The sequence below is a fragment of the Podarcis gaigeae genome (assembly GCF_964106915.1).
Source record: "Podarcis gaigeae genome assembly, chromosome: 4".
NCBI lineage: Eukaryota > Metazoa > Chordata > Lepidosauria > Squamata > Lacertidae > Podarcis > Podarcis gaigeae.
In genome coordinates this window covers 82,294,667-82,314,889 of record NC_139677.1, presented here as the reverse complement: position 1 = coordinate 82,314,889, position 20,223 = coordinate 82,294,667, and the positions used below count along the sequence as shown (strand labels likewise).

Below are 20,223 nucleotides of genomic sequence, written 5' to 3'. Positions count from 1 at the left end.
ATGGTAATCCCCCTGGAGGAAACTAAAGACATTGCAATGGCTGCTGAAGGAAAATTACTGGCAGAGATAGAGAAAATGTTTTCTTTTGTGGGAATTCTACAAGAGCAGAGTATGGCCATGAGTAAACAGCTGGTGACCTTCAATCTTAAATTAAACAACTCTGTGGATGGCATTAAGCGAATGGAAAAAAACTCTGCAGCTGCAGAAGAAGAGATAACTTTGGAACTGGGGGAAAAAGAAGAAGAAGGAGAAGAGGAAGTCCAGGTGGAGAATATCAATCCAGAGCCTGTAACCTTTGGGAACAAAGGAAACAAAGAAGATGACCAGTGGATTACAAATCTGCAAAAGGAGAGAAAGTCAAAAGAAGAAACCCCTGGAATAACTGGAATATTGGACTATAAAAGAACAAATAAGTATATTGGGGACTTCTTCTTCAGGCTGGAGCATGGGAGATTGGTGGATCCTGGGCAGAAACTGTTTCTGACTGATTTGGAAGGAGGAAAATATGAGGGGCTTGTGACAGAACTTCCTCGAGAAGAGAGGGCCAACAAAAAGGAATATCAACAAAACTGGTGGAGAGAGACTAACTGGGGCTTAAGGGCCTCTGATGTGAGAAATCCGGGCTAAACTGTTTTTTTTTTTTTCTCTCTTTTGAGGACATTGGTTTGGGAAGGGACAGAAACCGGGCCAGGGGGGGGAGGGGAGAGTAGAGTAGTAAGAATCTGAGATTTTGAATTGAAATATTATGATCTTTGGTTTAACACAAGAAGGGAGGAATTCGTGGGAGAGAATTTGGGCCGACCTTAGAAAAAGGATTAAATGTGTAAAATTGGATAAGTAAAAATAAAATGTGAGCAAAGATGCAACTAAATTTTGCAGAACCAGTTTGTTTTCTTCTGAGGCAAGTATGTGTTTATATCTGAGTGACTGGGAATAAATTCATCATTTGATTCCACACCGACCCTGTCTCAGCAATGCAGCAGTGTCTGTTCCCTGGACCCCAGTTAGACAAATTTATCCCATTCTTACCTGGGTTAGTTCCCTTATCAAACTTTGACTTTGTGAAAGCTGTTAAATATCTTAACACTGCAAAAGCTGAATTCCTGGAATGACCTGTGTGGTAAGTGTTCTGTTATGAAACCCAATTTAAATGCTACTCCAGAGAACTATGAAATCAAAGCACTTAGAAAATGAGAGACTGCATTGCTAATAAAAGCAGAGACGACCACAAAAGTTATGTCTATGTGGTGTTTTTTTTTTGTTAGAAAATTATGAATGATTCAGCATAAGTGTTTTCAGGACAAATATTTCTTTCTGGGGTGGGACGTTTTGTGGTCAGATTGGACTCTCATGTATTCAGTTTAAAATTCAACTCTAAATATTTTTTTCTTATACTTGCTTGGTTTCTGTTCCCATTCCAAACACTTAATTGTGTGTTTGATTCTAAATAGTGCTCATAAGGCTACTTTTGAGTTTACAGTGCACTTTTTGAAGATTGTTCTCTCTTTCACAGGAAAGATGATAAAGATTACGCTCTAAAGCAAATAGAAGGTACTGGAATTTCTATGTCTGCATGCAGAGAAATAGCAGTAAGTAATTTTAACGGTAAATAAAGCCTTTTTCATTAGTGAATATAATTTCAGTTATGGCCACATGCAACACATTTTCATATATGGACGATACAGTATATATTGCATCTAAAAGCTTTATATTAAAATACAATTCAATTCGCTGCATCTCCAGGTACAATTGGGAAAGACCCCTGTCTGAAACCCTGGAGAGTTTCTGCCAGTGAGTGTGTACAATTGTCTGATTTGTTATACAAGAGCTTTGTGTGATGTTATATGGAAAATGCAGTTGATTAGTGCATAATGCCATGATTCGTATAAGCATAATTTCGGTAGCATCATTGCATCCTGAGGGAGGTACATTTGACCTAGTTGTAGTCTGGTTTTGTCTTTATAGACAAACTCTTTATACCTCCTTAATTAAAATGAAGCCCATATTCTCCCCCCCCCCTTTTGTTCATTCATTCTTTGTTGTGGATTAAGAGCATCAAAGATTAATTCTGAAAAACCAGCTTATTTAAAGAACTTAAAATTATAAAAAGAATTGTTGATTCTATTTTCTGGCTTGGGTGTGAACACCTTCCTAATGGATAGCATTTGTTTTACAGCTGCTTCGGGAGCTGAAACATCCAAATGTAATTTCTCTGCAAAAAGTGTTTCTGTCTCATGCTGATAGAAAAGTGTGGCTTCTCTTTGACTATGCGGAACATGACCTTTGGGTAAGGAAGTCTGTTTGTTAGCAGGTAATGGGCTATGGTTACTATTGTTTGGAAACCAATAAATTGGTTCTGCAGCAGATTGCTCATCTCTGAAGCATGCTACAAGGAAAGAAAAAGACCCAAGTGATGTGTAAACCGCTCCATAGTACGCAGTGTTCCTTTCATTTTCATTCTTTGAAATACACATTTGTCCTTGATTTGAGGCAACGTCACACATTGCTTCAAACATGGCAGTTTTCGGTGTGGGAAGCTCTCCTCTTTTCCACTGTATATTTAAGCATTCTGCATCAGTTAAATGTCACGGACTATGAACATGAAGAATCACACTGCCTTAAAATGTTCTAAATAAACATCAATAAATGCAAACAAAACAATCAGCATATAACAGCGCAATTATCCGTTGGCATTGTTGTTGCTTTTTAAAAAATAATAGGACCCAAGAAATACTTTTCAATGCCTGGTGAAGTTTTTGCTTGTGCCTAAAAGAAAAGAAGTTGGTACCAAGTATTGATGAGCACAAAAATTACATGATGTTGTTCTTTGAGCCTGGGTCAGCAACTAGTTTGGCCAGAGGGATGATTTGGAGAAGGGAATGTATGTGGTTGGCCTAATACTCTGCCTTCTAGTCTCTGAAAGTGGTTCTTAAGCAAGTCCTAAGCAGCTCTAATACCATCCTTCAAAGGGCTTAATTGACCCAGTTGCTGGACCTTATTTTGTGGAGCCTCATTTATGTTGGGTTTTTAGTAGAGATTTGTTAAAGAATAAAAGGAGAATTCCCTGGATTTTTCCGTGTACAAATGTATCTCTGCTTTATTTGTGCAGCCTGCCTGGTGTTTTTACATGGGTAGAATGTGTCCTTTTATTTAAAATGCATCTCTGGGTTATTTGTGAGGCATAGGAATTCGTTCATTTCCCCCCCTCCAAAATATAGTCCAACTCCAATGAGGTCTGAGGGACAGTGGGCCAGCCCTCTGCTGAAAAAGTTTGCTGACCCCTGGTCTTAAACATGGGGGCGTCTTATACATGGAAAAATATGGTAATCTTTGGTGAGAGAGCCCCAGCAGATGTTTAAAATCACAAAACATGCAGCAAAGTAAACTGTGGAAATATAGGCTGTTAGACCTTTAAAATAACCCCTTTTAAGTTTCTTCCAAAGTTCTCCACTTCCCTTAGCATAGAAATAAACCACACATTTAGTAAGTTAAAAACAGTTTACTTATAAACTCCTTAAAGGTCAGATTCATGTTCTTTTCCATGCAGCAGCAATAAAAAACAGGCAGCACAGCTTAGTTTCCAAAATAGTATGGGTTTCTAAATTATTTTTATTGATACACAAAGATGGCTTGCTAAAGCTACACGGTCTAAGCTTGGAGCATCCAGCTTAAACATCCTTAATGGTTGGGTTCACATGGTGGAAAGGAAAAAGAGAACAGAGTTTGGTAGCCCTTTCTGCCAAGTTTGAGGGAGTATGACCTAGCTAAGCCTGGCAGGCCTTCATGCATTAATTAGATTTAAGCATGTTGGTTGTATATCCCACAATTTAGACACCTGTCTGTTCATATTTGCATGGTACTTGGCAATTCCAGCATAATGTATGGATGCAAACATGAGAAGAACACTTATTTTTTATCTCCTGCATGCTTGGTGTGTGCTCTTCCTCACAAAGGCCCCGAGAAAAATGTTAATAGCTTTCATAGTGGTTCTTTATAAAGTCTTACTTCTCTTTCTCTATTTTTACAGTAGTCGGTCTTATAAAATATAATTCTTAGATTTTAACTTGAGACTTGGTTTCAAGGATCAGATGAGAAATGTTGGACCCTTAAACAATATGTATGCAGTATCCAAAGAAGTTAAAGGAACTCTGATCCCTGATGAATGAACTTTAAAGACTTTATTATTGTTATTGCTATCAGTAAGCTTGGGTCAGATTGTCAAGATGGATGAAATTATAAAGAGATGGACTAAAAAAATGTTTAAAAGTGTTTTTCGTTTAGACTTAACTTTTGCTGGAAGCTTTTGTTTATGAGTAAAAAATGGCTGTACAGTTGATGAGGTGGAAATGCATAGATTCATAGCATTATAAATGTGTGCAGGTCTGCTTGTGAAGCTCCTGAACAAATCATGTTTCAGGCATATATTTGACCTTTACCGTATGAATAGTTTTTCATTCCTTAACATGGTTATACAGTGGTCACATCTTTATAGTGTGAATAGAGAAATACAATTTTAGAATGAAGTCTTCAAGATATGGTCTCTTTGTTTTTGTTTAGTTTCTTATTGCATTATGAAAAAGCATTCAAATCTTATTAAAAATAATAAAACACCCTATAATCAAAAGATGGTTTTACAGTGGTCACATCTTTATAGTGTGAATAGAGAAATACAATTTTAGAATGAAGTCTTCAAGATATGGTCTCTTTGTTTTTGTTTAGTTTCTTTTCTTATTGCATTATGAAAAAGCATTCAAATCTTATTAAAAATAATAAAACACCCTATAATCAAAAGATGGCAAAAGGGGTTTGTGAGTGTGAGGAGAGTATAATACTAACACAATATGGTATACAAGATAGATAAAATTAAGATGAGAAGATAATAGTAATAGGAAGCTAAAGCACTAAACATGAACACATTGCTCAACTAAACGGGGGATGGTTAATTCTGTGGAGAATTATACATGATTTTGTTCAAATCCCAAGAAATGCCATACTGGTTAATGAACCCAGGAGGATTTTATTTGCTGAAGCATTGCATCAAAATATTTGTACCAGTCATTATTAACTATGCTTGTTTTCTATTTTTCAGCACATAATAAAGTTTCACAGAGCTTCTAAAGCAAACAAGAAGCCAGTTCAGTTACCTCGGGGAATGGTGAAATCTCTATTATATCAAATCCTAGATGGTATTCATTACCTACATGCTAACTGGGTGTTACACAGGGATTTGGTAAGTAGATCTACAGTGGGGATTAGAAATGGGTATAAGGCTTATATGTAGTGGTGGTGTTTCATAGAGGATATCAGGTACCGAGGCACTAATGATTTGTTTTAATTTGTAATTTGGCACTATAAATGTCTAATGAATAATGTGTATTTCTGTTACCTGGAAAAGAAAATGGCCTCTTCCCATAGGTGCTTTTACATTGCCTCTTTAGCAAAAAGAGCACATTAAGAGCAAAATTAAGGATGACTGCATATTTGCAACTCTCAATTTTTTGGGGGGAAATATTTAACAAGTCTAATTTTCTGTGCAAGCTTTTTAAGAATCTAAGAATTGCCTTAGTGGGTCAGACTAGAGAGCTGTCTAGTTCAGGCATGGAGCACCTGTGACCCTCCAGATGTTATTAAACTCAAACTCTTATCATCCCTAGCCAACATGGTCAAAGATAAAGGATGATAGCTTCCCGTTCCTGATATAGTTTATCACTGTTTCTATATATGGTAATTGCTAGCCAGATAGCTCTTAAAGATTCACAATCAGAATGGTAGAGATAGCCATCTATGATGTTTGCCCTTAGCATCTGGCAGTCTGAAATTGAGTGCCTCTGAACATGGTGGTACTGTTTTGCCTAATTGCCACAGAAGACCCTACCCCACAATTTTGTATATTTTCCTAAGCTAATGAGCATCAAGGTACCTTGTGGAAACCTAATAAGATCATATTTTGGGGTGGGGGGATTTCTTTGTTTTTCTGGACGCCAGGCCCTTTCATTGGATAGAAAGGTACTTCATTGTTACCGCATTATTTCATTCCTTTGCCTAATACATGTTTCAGGCAGTGCCAGTATAAACAGGTTACAGTGTTATCCCTACATAATATTAATCCTTGGTGGACTAAAATATTCTAGCAAACTTGGGTGTTGGAGTAAACAGTTGGATGGTGTATGTTTGCTCCAGCCCATTGTGGCCATGGTGCCTGTGTGTGAATCCCTGGAGAACATAAGAGCTTGTTTCATTACTGAGCCTTATTCCTGAGCCTACTGTTGACTGGATTAACCTCTCTGTGTTCAACGCCCTATCAGCTTGTGAGGAAGGATTTCTTATTTGTTTCAAATTCAAGGCTGCATTTATTTGTATGTGCACAGCCAATGCTCAAACAGTACCAAAAGTGAATAATTGTTTCTATAGAAGTTAATATCATGCATGGAATTATTAATCAGAAACCAAAGTTTCCCATTGTAAATATTTGCCAGTATGCGGAAAACAGAAGTGGATGTCTCAAGAGATGGGTAAATTTATTAGAGCCTAGTAGGTCAGTTTTTTTAGTAGACCAGCAGTTACCTCTATTGGGCTGTTATGAAATGTACTGGTGGCCTCTGCTCATTTGAAGTTTAGAAGTGCTGCAAAGCAACCATAGGAGCAAGAAAAAGTTATTGAAATAAGGGATTTAGAGAACTGCTGCTGAGTCCCAAATCCATAAAACAGCATTTGGAGCTTGGAACTTCTTGCTCATTTTATATATACCTGGCCATTCTGTATGACCAATGTCATCCATGTGATGAAATTAGATACAAGAAATGGGCTGCATTGCCTATTGCAAAATAATCATCAGATGAGACTATAAAATTAGAATAGAGCACAGTAACACACCAAGCATGGATTGGCAGTCTCTAAACTTTGAATAGTAAACAAGGCTTAGGTAAAGGTAAAGGGACCCCTGACCCTTAGGTCCAGTCGTGACCGACTCTAGGGTTGCGGTGCTCATCTCACTTTATTGGCCGAGGGAGCTGGTGTACAGCTTCTGGGTCATGTGGCTAGCATGACTAAGCCGCTTCTGGCGAACCAGAGCAGCGCACAGAAACGCCGTTTACCTTCCCGCCAGAGCGGTACCCATTTATCTACTTGCACTTTGACGTGCTTTCGAACTGCTAGGTTGGCAGGAGCAGGGACCGAGCAACGGGAGCTCACCCCGTCGCGGGGATTCAAACAGCCGACCTTCTGATTGGCAAGTCCTCTGTGGTAACCCACAGCGCGACCCACGTCCCATATAAACAAGGCTTAAATTGGTGCAAAAACTTACTTACGACTCTTAGCAGTCAGTGACATTTTTGCACATTTGGAGCAAATCTTGGATTTCAGAACCCACCCTAAGATTGTAGTTGAACCCGTCTAGCTATAGTCATTTCTGCTGGTGTTCATAAATTGCATCTAAAGTTTTTCCTTTCTGTCTGTGTTAACCTCTGCAGTCACCAAGTATTGGAACTAGATTTTCCAAGACATAATGTTCTCCACAAGCTATAAGATTTTTGGCTACAATTCATTAGGCAGTTCTTAGAAATCAGGCTGTCTTTGTGTGTACAATCTGCCAGAGACTGCTTCTTCATTCAGAGAGCTTTGTGACTGCTTATCAAAAATGACGTGGAAACTGTGCTTCCCAGCAGGGTAGGAAAGGCAGAGAGGCACTGCAATATATATTGTACTATATCAGAAGTTAATAGATAGTTGGTATGTAGGTACAAACTAACTTTGCTTCTTCAACTTCCACATCTCCAGTAAAATATTCTGAAGATTGAGGGTAGTATTCAACTAACCATTACTCTACTCATTTAAATTAATGAACCTGATGTTAGGTCCACTCTGAGCAAAATTTGGTAGAGTGTCACCCAGAAGTTTAACAGTCCAACCATATTCTAGTGATATACAGCCAAACAAGAAAGGTTAGACTACTAACAAGTTCCTGACCTCTGAAGTATGAGCAGAAGTAAATCTGCCGTGTATAGTTTGAATCATACCAGGTTTCCAATACAAGGAATGAAGTGAGAAAGTATTAAGTGTGAAGATTAAAATGGCAAAAGCCCTGAACAGAGTAGGTGGAACTAATCTGTAAAATAATTGGATGTGCCACTAATATGACTCCTTAATTTACTTGACAGGAAATGATGGTCCACAGCATATGTAAATACCACAGGTTTTCATTCCTGGGAATATGTTGTTTCAACTGATTCAGCAGCCATGCCACCTAAGTAGCGTTCTAATTAGCTGTGTTCTGTTGAAATCATTAGGATCTGGATGCCTTGATTGTATGCTCACTTTGGGTGGGATTTAATCCAGTTTGCATTGAAAGACAGTAAAGTTGAATTCCACCCAGTTCAATAAAAAACTTAGGCAGGCTTTACTTTTTCTGGACAACTGTAAGCCTGCAGAGCTGGAAACAATCCTGCTTTGAAGGGCAAGGCAAACAATCGTTTGGCTTGGATCGAATGGCAAATATGTTGTGATCAAACAAGAAAGTAACTGCACTAAAGTGTGATGGGCAGTGCATAATTGGTCTTTGACTGAAACAATCCAGGGTGTGCTCATAATATTAGAAATTTGTTTTTATTTTAATGGTCCAGGACCATTAGTATCACAGACAAATCAAAGCTCATTGAGGGACTCAGGCTTTGATACAAGAAATCACATCTTAATTTTTTAACTAGGAAAGTCAGACAGTATTTGTCTAAGCTATTCAGACTTTTTCAAGTACTAGAAAATTAAATTATACTTTAATCGTATTAGATTTAGACTATTTGGGGTTTTGTAGTAAATGCAGAAGCTCTAGTTAAACTCAGAGTAAAAAATTAATTTTCCTCAAATGTACGTCTACAAAAATTCATTTAACAGATCAGATATATCCAAGCTGCTTTTGGCTCAAGGCTTAGCCCCATGTTTTTCATATAACTAACCAAAGGTTAGTCCTTTGGTTTATTTATACTTATTAAAAATGAAGCATTGGTTTAACTTGGGGGGAATTATTTTTCCATAGCATTTTTTAGTCCTTAGAAATGTAATTGTCTAGAAGATACATGTGACCTATTTCCTGTGATCTGTAATCCCATATCAAAGTGACAGCCTTTCATGTTGCACTATATGCTGATTTTAATATTCCTTGTTGCTTCAAGTTGTGTAAGTAAACTGGCAACTCAACCTCTGTGATTGCTTTCAAAGTATAAGAAGTTAGACTCTCACCAAGCTAAAGCAGCTGGTTACAAAACAAAACATAGTGTATTTGTATTTGTATAGGTGCAGCATTTCTGTACCGTGTACCTTTTTATTTTATTTTTTCCGTAGGCATATTTTAAAATGTTCAACTGAAAAAAACCAATTATTGTGCTTCAGAAATTCTACTTACTTGTGTTTTCTAATTAGTTGATAACACTGTATGTTGGTGGAAAGCCTGGTGCTATCTGTAGCATATATATTTTACTTAATGACTTTTAACATCTTCATTCTTTATAGTTAAGCTTTTATCTTGGTTCTCACCAGTTTCTCTTTACTATTTTATGGTGTTCCTATTCCATGCTGCTCCATCATTAAGCTTATTTCCCTCATAGCTACTCTTTCTGTGTGCCATGTTGGTCTTCCTCCTCCTTTCTGTGAACTAAGTTCTTACGTTGCTTAAAGTGCTGGATTAATTTAAACTATGGTGTCAAATTTTTTCTCACCCTAATTTTCCAAATTTGTAAAGTTGGGATAAGTGATCCCACACCTGTTGTCATTGTGTATTAATGCCAGTAGCAAACTCACATGCTGTTTAGCCAAAGCAGAACAACGGGGCGCGGGGGGGGGGGGGCTCTTGAAAAAATCCAAGGTTTACAGCATAAAAACAAAATATGGGGGGGGGCTAAGGGGAGCAATTCCCACCAAACCGCCTAGTGAAAGCAAACTACGTTCAGTGTCACAGAATGCAAAGTGCTGACGGGTGGGGAAGGTAGAGAACTGGAGAACTGTGGCAGCGGAAGAATGCAATGGATTATCCACATAGAAGGCATGTCCGGCTTGCTAGATCAGTGAACAGGAGTAGACTGCAAGTGCCACACTTCAAGCAAGAGAGTAGAAAGATGAACTGCTATTGGTTTCTACATTGAGAAGAAAATACTATTCTATTCTGAGACAGTACTTTGCTGATACTGCCATTTTGGGTTCACACTGCTTTTTCCTTTTTGAAGTTGTGTGTGTGTGTGTGTGTGTGTTTATTTATTTCATAAAATTTAGATACCTCTTGACTGTAAACCCCCCCCCCCACTTCAAAACGTTTTACAAAAGAAACAATAGCAAGATCAAGGAAAAATCACAAGCCTACTTTAAAACATCCCAAAAATACTAAAACAGATTAAAATGACACCAACTTTCTAAGCCTCTGGGTAGGCTTAATTTTTCTAGAAGTTGCCGCAGTGTGACAGGTTGAATTGTTACTAGCCAGAGCTTGTTGAATGCTTGAAGCTGGAAACAGCTTAGTGTGGGTAGAGGTCCTGGGTGTCTGAGGATCCTTGACTAAAGGTTCCAGGCCAGAAGAATATAGAAATGCTGTATTTTTATTACAGTGGTACCTCTTGGATGCAAACGGGATCTGTTCCGGAGCCCGTTTGCATCCTGAAGACAACGCAATCCGCGTCTGCACGTGCGCTGGTCTTGATTCGCTACTTCTGTGCATGCGCGTGACGTCATTTTGAGCGTCTGTGCATGCGCGAGCAGTGAAACCCAGAAGTAACACGTTCCGTTACTTCCGGGTCGCCACAGAGCGCAACCCGAAAACGCTCAACCCTAAGCAACTTTAACCCGAGGTATGACTATACTTGGTTTCTTTGTTTACATATGAAGTAACTGATTGATTAATATAGCAGTAGAATAGCTCCCACTGTAATTGTATTTTATATCATGGTAGGTTGATGATACTGGCAGATTACTGTTACTGAACAGCAAGTGATTCTGGACCAGATTCTTTGTAAGCTAGTGTAAATGCACTCTAAAGGAAGCAAGCTGTGTTCCACCCAAGTAATTATTCCATATTTTTAGTAAAAGGTGCTTAGATTGTTACAAGGAATTAAGCATACAGCTTTGCCATAGTGTAAAAGCTAAGATTTTGATGCAAACTTTCTCTTGACCCTTCTTCCCTAATATTTGAAAACCTGGAATATGTACAGATCCATAATTCTGATAAATTCACTTCTATATGATCCCATGGATTTAGTGATACTCAAAAGGGGAGAAAAATAAGATTAATCTAGCCTGCAGTTGCTTCTCTGCGTAGCACATTCCCTCAGCCATGCTAAGTGTCATTAGCAGCAATGCAGAGGAGAGAGGTGGCGTTGAGAGCTGCAGCACAGGCTGACCTTCCTGAAATAATTACCTAGACCACGTGGCAGTTAGGAAATCCTACATTCTTAAGGCTCAGAGTTGGTAAAATGGATACTGAAATTATGTGAGACGTGACAGTCTTCCAGAATCCCCAAATCAGCCCCCTTAATATATTCAATAATGGCATCACACTAGCATCCAGCCATAAATAAAGCCGGAGATGACGCTTTTTTGGATACTGCCTTTGCCAAAAACGCAGTGTGTTAGCATATAATAGATCAAAGAGAATTGGCATATTCTGCTCTGTTTGTTCATAAATATCTCGTACCAGTCCCTACAAGAGACTAATGGCCTGATAGTGCCACAAGTAGTTTATATATTTTTCCTGGCTAAGAGCACACACCTTAGTGTAACTTACTGCCTTGTCGCCATCTTTAAACCTGTCCAGAGTTTAAACCCTTTTTCAAATTTGTTCTTTACACATTTATGTGTCTGTAATTGTACTAGATTACATCTGTTCCTATCAAAGATGTTTTCATTCATCTATCAAAGCTTCCTTGAAGTACTTTTATCTGGCATACATTTTATGTTTGCTTAAAACCACAGATAGGTGTTCACATAATTGATACACTAAGAGCAAAATGTAAAAGTTTTGTGTAGAATCTAAATGTTCATATAGTAACATCTAGGAAGATATGCAAAATATTTCATTGATTGCTTTTTGTAATTGGCTAATACTGGAAATAAGTGAGCCAACATTTTTCCCAGGTGAATTCTGTAATTACACTGCTCATCTGAAAGAAGAGCATGGTGTGGAAAGTTATTGAAAGGAAGCTCTTCTAAGAGGAAGAAAATGTAAGACGGGGAAGAAAATTGATTTGGTCAACCATATGACCTTATAGCAAACTAATAATCCACAGGCACTATTAATGACATTCCACTGCATTTTGGTTTAAAATTGGAAAAATAAAACTGCTAATTTTAGGCACAAATGTTTAGGTTTATCTTGGTATATGTATTGTATTTTTTTTTTCCACAGAAACCTGCTAATATTTTAGTTATGGGTGAAGGTCCTGAGCGAGGAAGAGTAAAAATTGGTATGTTTATATCTTTGATAAGTCCCAGTGTAGCATTTAAGATAGAATGTTCTAAAGGTACAGCTAACCAGGTTAATACTTTCTGGATCACACATAAAACCCCATAAAATGAAAAGAGGTAAAATTTGTTAATGTTGGATGGAGAAAAGTGAAGGACTCCTTTGCCTCTAAAAATGTTACTTTACAATAGTACTGAATTATATAAATATCAATAATAAAATGAACATTAGTAACAGTTGTATAAAGTGCTATTGAGAGGGTAGATAGATTATTCAGGGATGGGAGACAAATTTTAAAAGCGTATAAGCATTGCTTGAAGGAAATTAAAACAGCATTTTTAATGGATAAGATAACATTGGACAAATTTTTGTAGGGGGAGCTTCTTGTGACACAGATTCCATATTCTATAAAAATCCTCTTTAAAAAATAATTAAATGAAACTCTAACGTAGCAGTAAAATTTGCATAATGGTATGATCCAGCACGTGGCGGAAGTATGTTGGTATCCTAAGGACGTAAGTGTTTGTACCAGCAGATGTTAAAGGTGTATATTTTCCTGTCCTCTGACTAATTATCTGAGACGGGGTGCCAACTTGAACAAAATAATGGGGAGGGGCAGGGAAGCCCAGCCCCACATAATCACATGACATGGCGCGCACACACTATTTGAATGACAATGCCCATCAGCTTTGAGGGGCAGCTCCCTCAAATATTTTAGGGGAGGCAAAGGGACCTCAGCCCCTAGAAATTGGCTGCTGTGATCTGAGATGAATTGTTTTGTAATTGACACAGAATTCCATACATTCTTTTGATTGTTCGAGACTATTGATCAACTGCCAAAAGCAGGGGTTTTTTCTCATTGGTGGCCCTATATATGAAGTTCAAAAGGAATAGAATTAGACCAGTGTTGAGCACATGACTCTTTAAAAGGTTTGTGAACATACAAGAGTACTAACACTGGCAGACTGAGGTCCTTTTGTAAGCAAACCATGGCTATAATGTAGGTCAGCCTCCCAACATATTTGGCGTTAATTGAAGTGGTGCTTCTTGTGATGCGGACAGCTTTTCCCTTATTGGAAATGGACTACCTGCTACTTTTGCATGCAACAGCTGTGTACAACATTTCAAACTAATTGATTGCTCCCCAAAATGGTTACACTGCATGGATGGATGTGAAATAGACCTCTCCAGTTCACTTGACCTATCCAGTGCCAGTAATGGCAAGATTGACTCATAAAAGTATAATAAAGCTGAAGACGCATTGTCTTATTTTGACAACAGAAGCAACAACAAAATTATGTTTGGACTTCCACTGTTTAAGCATTAAAACACACACACAACACACGTATTTGAATATAAACACTGTACTTCCCACTCACCCCTCTCTTCTGGAGCTATTGCGTTTTTTCCTCCAGCAGCTAAATGTTTCTTGCCTTCTAAGACAGAAAAAGTTAAATTGTTTTCAATGCCTAAAATGAAGCATAATACAGTTTTAAATAGGGCTGTGAATAGGCACACACGCTTGTTAATAGGACAAAGGGAGATGAATTTATCTCTGGTGAAAATGAGATCTGGAACCTTGCTCCTTAAAAACACACAGACTTCACAGTCTTAAAGCTGGCTCAGTTCTTTGTATGGTCTACAACTGCAACCTTGGATCCTCAGGTCTGTTGGAATTTGTAAAATAACGAGCTGTATGTTCGCGCCTACACTCAAACTGTATAAAATAGTTTTTCTTACAGAAGTTAAATACTTCTCTGCTATTTGAGTATGGGTGCAAACAATCCAGGTTTCATTCCTAATAGGTGAAAAGTATTGAGGCAATAGTATATAGCAGGAATTGGGAATTCTTCCCATTTAAGCTTAAATGCAATTCAGCTACAATTGGTAACAGCCTCAATATCAGTTTTCTGTGATAATAGAGATGGAAATGTACCAGCTGCCTTAATTCCTAAGAGCTGAACTGTTTTTGTCAGGTTAATAAAGGACTGGCTTCTAAAAACAGGAAATCTTTCCAGCCTAGTATACACCTGCCTTGTTTTCCCATATATAAATCCTCGTGTTGTTTTTCCGTTGGGCTGGACACCAGATTTCCCAACTTTCTGAGGAATGATCAGCTTGATTCAGAACCTGCATGATCAAAAGTGTGTTAGCTATGATTTAATAATGCTTCATTTTCTGTACCATGCTTTAGAAACAAGCTTAAAAGGAACTTTTTAAAGTTAGACTGAGGATGTTTGCAGTGTGTGTCACATTTGAGCTCACTCATTTCTGAGTAAGCAGTCTGTGCGCTAAAATTTAAAGCATCTTCCCCCTCTTTTTACAGCTGACATGGGCTTTGCCCGACTATTTAATTCACCTTTGAAGCCTTTAGCTGATTTGGATCCAGTAGTTGTAACATTCTGGTATCGAGCTCCAGAATTACTGCTTGGAGCAAGGCATTATACCAAAGCTATTGGTAAGTAATGCACTGTATACCTGATTTTCCATATTTTAAATTCTAATTTTCCCTGGTGTGGTTTCCTTCCTTCCTTCTTGTTTACAAAGATGTCTACTCTTGAAATCTTAGAATTGGACAGAATCACAAGGGTTGCCTAGCCCAACCACCTGCAATGCATTTTGGCATTTGGAAAATATAGGAAAGCATTGTGATTCTAGTGTGCAAGAAAAGTGATTCACTGAACCTTACTTTTTAAGGCTGAGTCTTCTATCATGTTTGGTTGCCCAAACATGTGCATCACTCTTAAGTCTTAAGTACTTCAGGGCACTTAACTGGCAAAGACCACATTGAATTTACAGATGGTTTCACTAATTAGATAAGAAATGCCAGCAACGTTTAATTCTGAAGACTGATTTGCATTATTGAATAGTGTCAGGAATTTTTTGGCTTTGATCCAGACATGCACAAGCAGCATGATGCTCTCACAAGGTGCCTCCACAATTTTTTCTCAAGATTTCCCCCCACATAGCAGCACCCCTCCATATCCTATACAATTCTGGAGGGATCATTCAGCTTTCACAAGTCTGCCTGCAAGCCTTTGATTTTAGTAGACTTGTACCCAGAGCTTGAAACAACCTGTTTGGTTTGGTTGAAATACTATTGAAAATACCTATTTTTTCAATGTGCTTTTGAGCACTTGCTTTTATCCAAGTACTCGATACTAGAAGTAACTGTGCAAAAGCCCTCATTGACTGAATTAAAAATGTTGGTGAAGCACTTTATTTTGTCTGACAGTAGAGGACAATCAGTTTCATTGAGTCTTAAGTGCTAGTATTATGAAAGAAATTCCTCCCCAGTGATGATCTTTCGTATGTCCCCTTTAAACTCCCACCACCTTCAGCCTCTCTTTGTGGGGAAGGTGCCATGATTCAGTTCCTGATTGCTGTGATATACACCCTTTCCAAGTCTGTTATATCTTTTTTGAGATGGAGCAAGCAGAGGGGCACATCAGATTTCCAAATACAAAGAGACCTTAGATTTAAATAAAAGCATTACAGTTCTCACTGTCTTATTTTCAATCCTTTTCTAATCAATCCCTAACAGTGGCCATCCAACATGAGCTGAAGAACTGTAAGGAAGGGGCTATAGCTCAGTGATAGCACACCTCCTTAGCATTACAAATGTCCCCAGTCCCAGTTCATGATACTTTTGTGCAGGTCTGGAAAAACTACTGACTGAAATCCTGGGGTCCTGTTGTCAGTTGGCTGTTGACAATACTGAGCAAGATAGACCCACAGTACAAGGCAGCTTCTTATGTCTTCCTGGGTAGTTACCACCAATGCAGATACCTGCTTTGCTATATATGAAATTATGGTTAAAAACAACAACAATGCAGTTTGCATAGTCTTCTTTTGCTCATTTTTCTCTAGTATCAGTGTTAAAATTAGTAATCCATTGATTTTGCTAAATACAGCAGCAGCCTATCTAGCTGCCCATGTTCTATGTGTGTCTTTCATGCTCCAGGTTATTGGCTGATGGTAATGAGAAGAGGAAGTAGAGAAAAATTGAAAGTTATATGAGACAGAGACACAAGTGTGTAACAAGAGGTAGAGCTAAATATTCAGCTATTGCGGAAGCTGCACTTTTAGCATAACATTAGTTTGGCCTACATTCCTTTAACCTCAGCAAAATGTTCCATTTTTAAATGCATGCGGTCAAAATCTCAAGGAATAAAGGGGAAATGGAATTGTCTGTAGAAGATGTACAAATAACTTAAACAGAGTTGTTTGCTTTGAGAGGCCATATGTAACCTCTACTGCTGGTCTTCAGACTATGCTTTCTCCTTTCAGAAAAGTCTATTTGATTTTTCCTTCCTCCTTTTTCGTAAAGATATTTGGGCTATAGGGTGTATATTTGCAGAGCTGCTAACATCTGAGCCAATATTCCACTGCCGACAAGAGGACATAAAAACTAGTAATCCATATCATCATGACCAGCTGGACAGAATATTCAATGTAATGGGATTTCCTGCAGGTACATATTCTATACATTCATTACTGATGTACTCCAGGCTATACATATCTCCAGTACCATTTTAATAGAACTGACATACTCTTTGTGCCATAATATTTACTGAAAAGCTAGTAGGCTTGAAAGAAGCTACAGTAGCCATTGGAAAATGTCAATATGCCTGATCTTTTTGTGGATATGCATAGGTTTATGCATGGCCTGCAAAGAACACTGTGAAATTGACCCCCCCTTTTTTTTATTTCTTGAAAATTCTTATTGTCTTGATAAAAAGAAACAAAATCTTGGGGGCTGATAGTGGTATTTACTGCAGGAGTCCTCAGACATTTTGGACTAGGCATATTTTAAAATATTTTGTGGGCTCACAAAATACGTTTTTCACAGAAGACAAACTGGTGATGCTCAGAACCCCCACTCCCACCCCAAACTGACAAAAACGCAAAGCAGGTAGCTGCTCCTCCCCAAAAAACAAATAGGTGAAAGTTCACTTTTTAAAAATTAAACAATTGGGAGGGGAGGGGCAAAGGGCCTTGGCAGGTAGGCTCTGGGATGCCCTTGTGAATCATGTTGTAGATTCAGACCTACTGTGCTAATTTCATTGTGCACCACTTTGCCTACTTCCATAGCAAAATCTATATTAAAAATAGGTGTCTCTTTGGTGACTCTGATCTAGTGTTGCTGAGGCGACTGAGAGAGGATATTTTGTCCACTCAAATTCACCTTCATCAATGGTGATCAGAAGGCAAAGTTTGGCATATAAAGAGGAGAGTGAATTATGGTTTTGAATGTGCAAGTGATGATGTCCTATTCCCTATGTAGAGAAAGATGAAAGTGCTATTAATATTCAATTCATAGATAAAGATTGGGAAGATATTAAAAAGATGCCTGAACATTCAACGTTAATGAAAGATTTCCGAAGAAACACGTAAGTTTTGCAAAGATCTAAGTAATTGTGATGATTTCTACTGCATCAGGGGTTCATACATTCAGGAACCAGGCTTCCTTGGCAATTGCCTCTTACCTCTCTCTGGTGACCACCCCTTCCCCACAAAGATAGTTGCAACTCTGAGTTTTCTGAGAACAGCAGGGAACTTGGCTGGGAACGTGTATGTCATGTCTCACTACAGGTTTGTATTGATCACCATGTTGTTTGTGAAAAAGCCCAGTGGAGGCCAGTAAGTTTGAAGGGATCTGTACTGGCCCTTCTTGGTTTAGTGGATTCTTATGTGTTCTGCATGGTTTTCTGAAGCTGTTTGAAACAAGCAATAACTGTTAATTTTCTCATTGTACAGTGGTGCCTCGTAAGACGAAAATAATTCGTTCCGCGAGTCTCTTCGTCTAGTGGTTTTTTCGTCTTGCGAAGCACGGCCATTAGCGGATTAGCGCTATTAGCGGCTTAGAAAAAGGGGGGGAGGGGAAAAACTCGCAAGAACTCGCAAGACGTTTTCGTCTTGCGAAGCAAGCCCATAGGGAAATTCGTCTTGCGAAGCACCTCAAAAACGGAAAACTCTTTCGTCTAGCGAGTTTTTCGTCTTGCGAGGCATTCGTCTTGCGGGGCACCACTGTATAGATACAGTTGAAGCTACACAGGACATATAAAATTAGCATATTGACTAAAGAGACAGTTTGTGGCATTAAAATCTATTGTTCTTTAAAGGATTGGCTTTTTATGCTTCGTAATATTATGTTTTAAGCATTATCAAACGCATAGCTACTAGAAGTATGTGCATCTAATATTGTACAAGAGGGATACTGGTTGCTAACCAAATCTGTAATAATGGGAAGTCATTTCCATGTGACTGGTATTAAAAACAGTGTGTGGCCTCAGGCTACGTTTACAGTGCTGGCACCCTTTTGAATCACAGATGGACCAGACAATTCAGCACAACCAAGTTCATTAGCAAGCCCTATTGGTTTTATCCTGTCTCCAGATTTGTACTTTCTAATCAATTTGATGCATTGTTGTGACTACTATTTTCTTTCAGGTATACCAACTGCAGCCTTATCAAATATATGGAAAAACATAAAGTTAAGCCAGATAGCAAAGCATTCCACTTGGTAAGACTTGGATAGTATCTAATTGTTCGCTTGTGAATTTTTGCACAGTTTCTGGAAGCATTTATTTGAATTGTTTAAATTGCTTTTCATTGCATCTCTTCACAAAAGCATTGGCTGTAAAGTTGAATTTCTGTGCCATTTCATATTTCATAGTAATTCATGTCCAGAGTAAAACCCTATGATCTAATTAATGGTTTACTACCTCCATGTGCTAGGCATTAAGTCAGTTTTTAACATTTCTGCAGCACATATGGTCACAGTAGATTTCCTTCCTTTTTTAACATGTCCTGACAATCTGGTAATTTGCCTAGCTACTAGTTGTATCAACAGACTACTGTGGTCAAGTGATAGCTAATGGTAGAATTCAACATGGTGCTAAGGAGATTGCTTTGTTTTCCCAATGAAACAATCTCCCCTCTCTCCCGTGCACACTGTTCTGGGGGTTCTCCTACCCCTCCAGCGCAGACGAGGGGGAGGCATGGGTGGCGCAGCATGTGGAGATGTTTCCTGCTAGTGGAATGGTTTAGTTGACTCTAGTCCAATATTCCTTCCATTATCTTCCTTATTTACCGCGTACCTCCCTACTATGGAAGAGAAATATGGGACTGGGGCTGCCACTGAGAAGGTTGTTCTTCTTGTTTGTATACTAAGTCTGTTCCTTATGTTGAGTTGTTTGAAGACTGGTATGCAAGGATTTGGGGGACGCAGGTGGCGCTGTGGGTTAAAGCCTCAGCGCCTAGGACTTGCCGATCGAAAGGTCGGCGGTTCAAATCCCTGCGGCGGGGTGCGCTCCCGCTGCTAGGTCCCAGCGCCTGCCAACCTAGCAGTTCGAAAGCACCTCCGGGTGCAAGTAGATAAATAGGGACCGCTTACCAGCGGGAAGGTAAACGGCGTTTCCGTGTGCGGCTCTGGCTCGCCAGATGCAGCTTTGTCACGCTGGCCACGTGACCCGGAAGTGTCTCTGGACAGCGCTGGCCCCTGGCCTCTTAAGTGAGATGGGCGCACAACCCCAGAGTCTGTCAAGACTGGCCCGTACGGGCAGGGGTACCTTTACCTTTACCTTTATGCAAGGATTTGCATTGATAGGTATGTGTAAGTAGCAAATTTATCATGTAATATGGGTAGCTTAAGGATATGGCCTTTCCTCACCCCAGAAGGCCATTTATCCTTGTATATGCTTCAGAATCCTGTTACATCCAACATGCTATCTTAACACCTATTGTAAAACAGCTGCAAGCCTTATTTTAGAGAGTACTCAAGT

General features: G+C 38.8%; 1 protein-coding gene and 1 long non-coding RNA gene across 5 annotated transcripts in view; both read left to right on the top strand.

Moving 5' to 3' along the window:
- The window catches only part of LOC310843884, a 190,898-nt gene that overhangs the window by 87,592 nt on the left and 83,083 nt on the right, over positions 1-20,223 (top strand). The window lies entirely within an intron of this gene.
- The window catches only part of CDK8 (cyclin dependent kinase 8), a gene marked incomplete at its 5' end in the record, with an annotated part of 41,987 nt that overhangs the window by 13,831 nt on the left and 7,933 nt on the right, over positions 1-20,223 (top strand). For 3 of the 4 annotated variants that reach the window (XM_083736967.1, XM_083736966.1, XM_083736965.1), the window contains 8 exons: positions 1,514-1,589; positions 2,177-2,287; positions 5,090-5,230; positions 12,380-12,437; positions 14,763-14,894; positions 16,767-16,910; positions 17,760-17,829; positions 18,890-18,962. In XM_083736967.1, coding sequence (XP_083593093.1) covers positions 1,566-1,589; positions 2,177-2,287; positions 5,090-5,230; positions 12,380-12,437; positions 14,763-14,894; positions 16,767-16,910; positions 17,760-17,829; positions 18,890-18,962 — 753 coding nt within the window. Of the gene's footprint in view, positions 1-1,513; positions 1,590-2,176; positions 2,288-5,089; positions 5,231-12,379; positions 12,438-14,762; positions 14,895-16,766; positions 16,911-17,759; positions 17,830-18,889; positions 18,963-20,223 lie in introns of those variants that run through there. The other variant, XM_083736968.1, reaches the window with a different exon arrangement.